At 42.8% G+C, this 9118-nt stretch overlaps 1 protein-coding gene across 2 annotated transcripts; it reads left to right on the top strand.

Moving 5' to 3' along the window:
• The first annotated feature begins 677 nt into the window (after nucleotides 1–677).
• Nucleotides 678–7324, top strand: TTC9C (tetratricopeptide repeat domain 9C). Of its 2 annotated transcripts, none has more exons than XM_045183301.3 (3): nucleotides 678–1300; nucleotides 4429–4611; nucleotides 4813–5647. In XM_045183301.3, the coding sequence occupies exons 1-3, from the start codon at nucleotides 1063–1065 to the stop codon at nucleotides 4869–4871; spliced, it is 480 nt and encodes a 159-aa protein (XP_045039236.2). In that variant the 5' UTR covers nucleotides 678–1062; the 3' UTR covers nucleotides 4872–5647. The 2 variants fall into 2 exon arrangements, with proteins under 2 accessions (XP_045039236.2, XP_024430210.1); XM_024574442.3 differs by lacking the exon at nucleotides 4813–5647 and adding an exon at nucleotides 5654–7324 and having other exon boundaries at nucleotides 681–1300.
• Nucleotides 7325–9118: the final 1794 nt, after the last annotated feature.

Raw genomic sequence — 9118 nt, 5'->3', positions numbered from 1 at the left:
AATTACATTTCTTGTTAGTAAACCAAAAGGCTCTCCAAAACCAAGGAATACAGTAACTCGTCGCCCCGCCCCACAATTCCTCAACTTCTACCTAGCAACAGATATTCGGACCTGGCCTTTTAGCTAGATCATTGGCCAACTTGAATTGTCACCTGCAATTGTGATTGGTCAGCCGTGATCATCCGGACTTTTCCAATTGGAGAAATTGTCAGGGGATTTTTTTTTTTGGGGGGGGGGTCTCTCACCCCCACCTCCGTGTGGGTCCGCAGGGGAGATTGGAAAGTCTGGGTCTTTTCTGAGGGATTACTTTTCTGAGGCCGCTTCTGATTGGGCGGCATGGTGCAATGAGCGCGACCCTTTAGACAACAAACTGTCAAGAGACCAGACCCTGGCCTCTGGATTGTCTCATTCGTAATCCAAAACCCAGGGGGATACTTCCAGGCTTGGGAATTTGTAGAGGATTGGCCTCGGGCCTTGGAGAATTTGCAACTGAACTGCTCTGCGACCGGTCCAATCACGGCCTTTGCGCATGGACCACGTTCACCTCGGTCTCCCAGATCCCGACACAGACGTCAAAGAATGCTACTTGAATACGTGCGAATAAAAAGCTAGGATGAAGGCAAACCCTATAAACTTCTCTTAGCAATTGTCCCCGCCTACTTCCTTCCACTTCCAGGTCAGGGAGGTGTGCCCAAAAGAAAGGAGGAAGCAAATTCCGCCGGCATTCGCATGCCTGCCTCAATTTCTTACTGTGGTCTTCGCTTCTTCGGGGTCTCCTCTCTAGAATCGCCTCTTTAGAAACTCACTTAATTTCTGCCTTTCCTATTCCCACACTCTCTCACTGGTTAGTTTCTTGCATCATTGGAGGTTGAAAAATACTGCAGAGAGGAAAGGAAGGAGCTGTAGTAGAAACAACCAAAGCTCATTCCCTGGAGGGCCTCCTGGAAAAGGGTAATTTCCTGTCTTAGGTCGACTACCAAAACCAGTAATTTTGCTCCCAGCCCCAGAGCTTCAGTTGCTCTTTCGCTTCCCAATTCCGCAAGAGCGCTGAGCGACATAATTATGGAGAAGCGCCTGCAGGAGGCTCAGCTGTACAAGGAGAAAGGGAACCAGCGTTACCGGGAAGGGAAGTATCGAGATGCTGTGAGTAGGTACCATCGAGCTCTGCTTCAGCTGCGGGGTCTGGATCCAAGTCTGCCCTCCCCGATACCTAATCTAGGACCTCAGGGCCCGGCTCTCACACCTGAACAAGAAAACATACTGCACACCACCCAGACAGACTGCTACAACAATCTAGCTGGTAAGAACAGGGAGGAAGGGTGGGTAAGTCTCCAGGCAGGTACACGAAAATCTGTGAACATTTGGAAAAACACTGACGGGCTTTTCTGCTGTCATCTAGTTATTCTGCCATGAATTGAAATGTATTTCCAATGTACTGGGCTCTAGTTGAGTTTCTGCAGAATAGTAGTTCTCAAACTTCTGGAGAGTTGATGAAACACTCCTGAGCCCCACCCCCAGATTCCGATTTAATAGATCCGAGGTGGTGCCTACCATTTATTTGCATTTTCTAACCGACTCCCAGGTGATGCTGATAGGTTTAGGGAATTTTGCGCACGATGGAGAACATACTGAATTTATATTGAGGATATTGTTTTTTTAATATTTAAAATACCGGAAGGAAGGCACTTGTTTCAGCTGGTGTAAGTCATTCTTATTAGATGCTTTGGGTAGTCTTTCCTTATTTTCCTCTTACCTATAGATCAGCTGGCTAGTAGTTTGGGTAACTAGTTATGTGCCATTTCTAGATGGCCTTGGGTGAAGAGATGAATGTCAAGAGTTAGTATCACTAGGATGAATCTGCTAAAAGAAGGGAGACTTCTTAGGTCTGTTCTATGGCAAGCAAACTAACCATAGAATTAATTAACTTATTTTGAAGTATATTAAAACGTTCTAACGGTCCAGGCTGAGGCTGTGAAAGTTATTAGGAGTAGTTTTTACACTTTGTAATGGTTGTTTAAAAATGATTTTTTTTTTACTACAATAATCATCAGCTATACTTTGGTGAAAATCTAGCTTTTTTACAGTGTGTGTCCGGTGTGTGCTATTCTTAGACTCAAGTAATAAAAATAGCAGTTATAGTAGCTAATGTTTAAATTCAGTAATTTTTATTGGGCACTGAGGTACCCTGCTCTCATGGAACATATATTCAAGGGAGGGAGATGGGCAATTAACAAAAAAGCAACATGTGTAAGTTTTTTGAAAACGGTAAGTACTGCGGAAAAGAAATAAAGCAGAAAATGGGTACGGTGAGTGCCACAGACATGGGGGTGTGCACTTCTAAAGGGTGGTCAGGGAGGGCTCATTGAGGGGCCACTTATGAGATGCCTGAGGCAGACACCGAGCCCCTTACAGGAATGAACCTGTTTAGGTGCCACAACAACCCTTTGAGGTGAATTTAAGGAAACAGTCAAACTGCTAGTAAGTGGTGGGGTTCAAGTTAAACCAAGGCAATTCTTAACTCTACACCTAAGTACTTATTGCAGAATACTGAACATTGCCCTTTTCCATTATGAAAAGGCAGAAGATAGGCCTCAACATTGCCTCCTAAACAGGTTTGTGTTTTGAGGTCCCATTAGACAGTAGGGCATATGTTAGGGAATTGACCAGAAATTAAGGAAATGTGATGTTGGAGAGATGGGTAAGTATGTCGACTCTCCAGGTGGACTTGAAGGCAGAGACTGGCTTGCCCATCTGTAAAGTCTCTGCTTGTGGGCGCTTGGTAGGTGCTCCACAAAGACTCACTGAATTACGAGTTTTCACCTGTTGATTGCCTGTGACATGTTGAGCAGTATACTTACAATATCTCTCATTACACAAAAATCCTGCAAGGTTTTTATGATTATGCCCATTTTGTAGAGAAGGGAGCCAGATCATTTCACTGCTTAAAATCCTCCCATGGCATCTCATTGCAGTTAGGAAAAAAAATCCAAACTCTGATCCTTACCCGCAGGGCCGGACATGATCTGGATCCTCCATACACTGAATTTGTAAAGTACATTTCTGCCTTCCAGCTCTGTAGGATCTCATCTCTGAGGTTATAGAAAGCTCTGTCCCTTGAAGCACCCTTGTCATTCAGATCTTGGCTCAAAAGTCACTTTCTTAGAGAGGTCTTCAGTACCCAAGCTGCACTCTAACCTCATTCACTCTATCTGAGGCAGTTCTGCTTTCTCAAAGCACTTTAAAAAATTCATTTGTTTGTTTATTGTATATTCCTACTACTTGGGGGCTACGGTGCAAACTTTACTCATCAAGATGGTGGTCTGGTTCCTCTCATCCTGTTCCTAGCTCTGCCTAGCATTTGGTCAGTTAAACTAGCCATTTAACAATAGCTAGTTGTCAAATGAATGAATGAAGCTCTGGTAATGGGTTAATTGACCACATAGCTGGGGAAGTATCTGAGGACAAATCTATGACCACTTGGTGGTGATGTTGTGAAAGGAATGCAAACATGGGCCCTTTCACGTCCTGCGCCTAGCACCATGTTGTACTAGTTCTGTTCAATCCCACACTTACGGAATAGGGGAGCATTTCCCGTCTTAATTATAAAAAAGCAGAAGATTGGCCTGATCACTGCCTCCTTTTGAAGTATATTAAAACATTCTAACTGTCCAGGCTGAGGCCATAGAAATTATTAGGACTAGTTTTAAAAAACTACTTCTATCATATTTGTATGTTGAGGTGCCATTAAATCATCCAAGGGATTAATGAAGTAATATATCATCAATAACAATGATGATTTTGGAGTTAGGGTCTTTGGTTCAAATGTCTTACTCATTCCATCCAGAAGCTGTGTGATCTTGGACAAGTTACTTTACCTCTCTGAGCCTTCATTTCTTCCTCCATCCATTAAATGGAGGTAGTAACACATACTGATCTCACAGAGTGGATGAGAAGATTAAACAAGCACATAGCACAGTGCTTGCTATTGCCTTGCATAATTATTTTTTTTTTGTTTTGCCTCATATGATGAATGGCAACCGCAGTTGTTAACAAAGCTGCAGTTCAAGAATTGCGGTGAAGTGGAAGATTCAAGACAGACAGCCTTGGGTAGAAGAGCCACAAGGAAGAAGAGGTTTCGATAAACTTTAAAGTATATCATCAGCTTTATAGCTGGGCCTAACCCAACACTAGGTACATAGCGGGCATTTGGTAGATATTGAAGTAGATCAAAGGTATGTAACGCTTTTAGTCACCACTGCATCCCATGCTTAGAAGAAGGTCTGGCACAGGGCAGACACGTTTATTTGTTGGGTAAATGACTGTTGTTGATGTCATTCTGTGTTTGCTGCTGCCTTGAGTTGGCCAGTGAGGTTCAGTGTGATAAGGCCCTCCTCCCTCTTCTCTCTCCCTTTCCTGTGGCCCCATTAGCCTGTCTCCTTCAGATGGAGCCAGTAAACTACGAGCGAGTGAAAGAGTATAGTCAGAAAGTGCTGGAGCGACAGCCTGATAACGCCAAGGCCTTGTATCGGGCCGGAGTGGCCTTCTTCCACCTGCAGGACTACGACCAAGCTCGGCAGTACCTCCTGGCTGCTGTCAACAGGCAGCCAAAAGGTGAGCGAGGAGGGGATTGAAGTGGGAAGGACAAAGAAAATTGTCCTGTTCAGGGAGGGGGTAGCTGTGGAAGGTGGTTTTGTTTTCTTTTACTTTTGCAATTTATTGAATTTTTTAAAATACATTTTACATGGCTCAAAATTTAAAAAGTATAAAAGTATACAATGAACAGGCCTTGTACTCATGTTCTTGTCTCCACAGGAAAGCAATATGGTACACCCTCCGGAAATCTGTATGCTCAAACGGGCACTCACATGTAATCTCTCCTCTCCCTGCTCCCCCTCAGTGAAAGAGGTTTTAAAGCTTTGTTTTCCAAGTCTCAGTTCCTAGATGAGAGACTGAAATAGGATCCAATGAATACGCTTGATAATCCTCATTTCTGCCAGCTCTCCAGCTGGGGTTTAGCTTTTGCTTAATCATTTTATTCTTTATCTCAACTAACCCCAAATACAACCTAGAAAAAGGCCTACTGAGAGAGAATCTGAGGCTTGGCACTTTGTTTCCAAGGCGAAAAGGATATTGGGAAGCAGATGGGCCTGGGTAGGGTTGGCGGACCCATTCCTGTGTTGATGGTTCAGCACTGAACACTGTCTGCCTGTTTGCATTCTGGCTTAGCGGCTAGAAGTAGAGGGTCCCCAACCATTTGTAACAGCACAGTAAGATCTCACTAACTAAGTGAGAAAGCCCCTATGAATGAATAAAGATATCAAATATGAGCCACTTGTCCATGTTGCTTACCTTCAACTACATAGATTAAGTGCCACCCAGGTATAGTATCTTTAGTGGCTCTGCTATGACAATAACTATTTCTTCAAACTCCCTTTCCTCATAAAATTAGCAACCAGCCCAAACCTATATAGAGATTTTTCAAAAATCCAAAGTGGTTGCAATGAGATTTACTATTTGTGTGGAAGAGTTGTGATATATTCAGATCTTAGAATGATTAAAGAAAAAAAATGGAAGTATGTTAACACTCTTCTCCTGCTCCACAATGAGATCATGCTCTTACTTTCTCTAATTGCCTCCTTTGCCCCCTTCTAAGATGCCAACGTCCGGCGGTACCTCCAACTGACACAGTCAGAACTCAATAGCTACCACCGCAAAGAGAAGCAGCTCTACATGGGCATGTTTGGTTAACAGAGAAGAATGATGCTTATCCACTTGAACTTAGGTGAACCATTAAAGACCCATCAAGTGAAACCTGAGCCTCACGGGAGAAATTAACCCCATACCTCTGACCCAGCTGGATTTCAGTCTCGTTTGTAGTTCTGCACAAACTTTTAACTGCCTGCACAGTCTGTGTCTTTTTGTTTGTCCAGCTTTTACTACATGGCATTCTTGGGGCCATTGGCCCTGAGAAGAACAACCAGGAAACATGCATCAGCTATGGGTGACATTAATCACATCGATGGCACAGATTTTAATGATTGGTATCGTTAGATGTATTTGTACACAGAGGAGAGGGCTAGCAGAGGAGGAAATGGTGATGGATAGGAAGGAGTTTCTTCCTCTGTTTCCTCAGGCGCCTAAAGCCAAAGTTCTACAGGCCAAAACTGGGCAATAGGTATTTTTAGTGAAATTTACTGGACGATTGTAAATTGGGCCCGTATGTCTTAAAATGAAAGATTTGAAATTAGCCAAGTAAAGTAATTCCTTATTCTTCTTAATGTTGTACACACATTCAGATTTTTCCCCCCTACAAAAGTATCTGATTGCTATTGTTTCTCTTGGTAATTGCTAGTTGTTGCTATTGTTTATATTTTTAGCTCATTAATATAGTAGACTTATTTAATTTTTCATTAAACTTTTCTATTGTAAGATCTCTGGAGTCAAGCATTTAAGTATTTATTTGATAGCCCTTCAGCCCTCATGCTTTGAAAACACCCAAGTAAACATTTTAATTTTTAATAAGTGCATCACCATAGTGTGCTTGTTTGTCTAAGACGCTTAGGAAAGGCAGATTGCTAAGTCTTCTAGAAAAATACTGTAAAATAGAATAAAAACATAAATCTGTTCTTTGCCTGTCTCCTTGCATTTTGCCAGAGCTCAGTTCTTTTACAGGGGAGGTAATCAATGAGGAAGGGTTCTCCTTTCTTAGTGCCTTTCAAGCAATTTTTTAAAACTTTCTGGAAGCTGCGATTCGAGGCAGACGTGGCTCAGCAGGAGGCCCCACCCACCAGGAGCTCCTTCCTCATTCAGCTCACTGGACAGGGTACTGTCCACTATGCGTGCGTTCTAGGGCGTGGACGGACCGTATAGCACTGCCTCTGAGTGGAGGTGACAATGAGCATGTGTCATTAGCCATCATATAACCACAGACGGTTTTCAGAAAGAAAAACCATAGTGTCGCCAAATGTACATGAGTTCTGGTCCCTTTACCAGTAACGCCTGGTACCCCCATGAACTAGGCTCCTTTGCATCTCCCCAAACCCTTCAATAATGCAACCCCCAGCTTGCCACAAAAGGGTTTTCTAATAATCGTGACGAAGTGCAAGGACAGAGCTAACAAAAGCAGAATATTTTATTCCTCTTCTGAGCCTCTTAAATTTCTAAGTCTAGATTGTTGACGAAATCTTGTCATGATTGCATTGTTTGTTTGGGGCTGGTTTTGCTTTCCGATTTTATTTGCGTGTGTGTGTTTTTCAAGAGTTAATGTTACAGTGAGCTATCTTCTGCATCAATGAGGAAAAAATAAAACTGATATTTAAAAATGGATTTTAGAAATGTATTGCACTCGTCCTTTTATTAGCGCTGCTAAGAGACCCAGTGGTCAGGCTCATATTGCAGTCCTTGTTTCCACGGCCAGCTCCTGATGGAGAGGTGAATGAGTGGGGAAGTGGACAAAGGAAGGAAGTCTGATTGGGTCTGGAGGTCTGGCAAGCCCACCTCCTGAAAGAGTCATCCAGAGGTACCAGAATCTCGGTACTGAGGGGTTTGTGGAGGAGGGCCGCTCCCTCCCCTGACCCTAAAGGTTTCTGAGCTTTGAGTGAAGAGAAGGCGTTCGTGGCAGGTGTGAAGGGCTACACTTTGGCACATAGGAGACAGTTTAAACAGTGTTTTCTGAGCTCATACCCACTCCCTTCACAATTTTGCCAAAACCACATACTACCTATACTACTATTTAAATGTTATTTAAATAGGTATTTTTTAGGGAACCTTTGGACAAAGGTGTATGTTAGATGATACCATGGGGATGTAAATAACAGATTCCAGACTGGAAAACCATAAGATGAGTAACTTAATTTCTTGAATAAGTAAATTGCAAGGAAAAAGAGAGGGGGACCTATGGAGAAAAAGAGGCTTAAGAGATGTCAGCCAAATAAATGTGGCTCTGCTTTGGATTCCAATTTGGAAAGAAAAAACTAAAAGCTTATGAGACTGAAATAATAGAAAAAGTGTGTGTGTGTGTGTGTGTGTGTGTGTCTCTTCCCAGTTCCTGGTACAGTGTTCCTAAAAACCTTGGAATTTGGATTCTGATTGGGAAAAACAAAAGCTTATGAGACATCCCTGGCTGCATGGCCCAGTTGGTTGGAGCATCTTCCTGTACACAGCAAAGGGTTGTGGGTTCAATTCCCAGTCAGGGCACATACCTAGGTTGCAAGTTTAATCCTAGGTCTGGATGCATTTGCGAGGCAGCCAATGGACATTTCTCTCACATCTCTCTCTTTCTCTCCTTCCCTCTCATCAATAAACGTATCCTCAGGTGAAGATTTTTTTAAAAAGTGAGACAATCAGGGAAATTTGAACAAGAATTATTGTCCATGTTGTTGAGTGTGATAATGTATTTGAATATGATAATGTATTCCAAGAGTTCTTTTAGAAGTGCATACTGAAATTGCTTACTAATAAAACCAGGAAGGGGACTTTAGAACACATCATATCATTTGTCATAGGTAAATAAAATGTTTTACAATAAAAAGTATAGTATATGTCGAAGTAAAGCATCTTTGTAAACATCGGCTTCTGAAAAAATAAAATCAAATCCCACGTGGAATGGGCTGAATTGGTGAGTGTTGTGAAGCTGAGCTTGGCCAAATGCCTGGCAATTGAAGAGGCATCAGCACTACGTGAAGGCACATTTACAGAGTAGCCAGTGAGGAAAAGAAATGAAATCCTAAACTAGAAATAAGTCTTTAATGCTGGAGGGAAAAGAGTGGTTGAAAACTAAGAGTATAGCTCAAAAGCAAGTAACTCCCCTGCGTGAAACTCTTCATGGGCTGGGGCCTGGCCTGCCCCCTCCCATAAAAGGAGGCTGATCATGGGCTCAGTAGAAGGAAGCATCATCCAACGATTAGAGCTCTCCAGCAATTGATTTCCTTTGGGGACAGTGAAGTTCTCTTTCAAACAGGGGTAACAACTGGCCAAAGGAGGATCAGTGTTGGACTAGAGGTTCCTTGAATCCATGGATGGGACAGACCATCAAAAGCAGTGAAAGCTCTAGATAATTCTCTTGACCACAGCTCCACAGACAACAAAATGTTCCTAGCATCCAGCAGATAGATAAAGT

This window comes from Desmodus rotundus, chromosome 5 (genome assembly GCF_022682495.2).
Source record: "Desmodus rotundus isolate HL8 chromosome 5, HLdesRot8A.1, whole genome shotgun sequence".
Taxonomy (NCBI): Eukaryota; Metazoa; Chordata; class Mammalia; order Chiroptera; family Phyllostomidae; genus Desmodus; species Desmodus rotundus.
The sequence above is the reverse complement of the archived record's forward strand: the minus strand, read 5'-3'. Positions and strand labels throughout refer to the sequence as shown.

What these genes read in the sequence shown, in the direction of transcription:
- TTC9C (XM_024574442.3), top strand. Translation starts at nt 1,063, where the DNA reads ATGGAGAAGCGCCTGCAGGAGGCTCAGCTGTACAAGGAGAAAGGGAAC. An exon ending in CTGCTACAACAATCTAGCTG is followed by an intron (nt 1,301 to 4,428) that starts GTAAGAACAGGG and finishes TGGCCCCATTAG; the next exon opens with CCTGTCTCCTTCAGATGGAG. An exon ending in TGTCAACAGGCAGCCAAAAG is followed by an intron (nt 4,612 to 5,653) that starts GTGAGCGAGGAG and finishes CCCCCTTCTAAG; the next exon opens with ATGCCAACGTCCGGCGGTAC.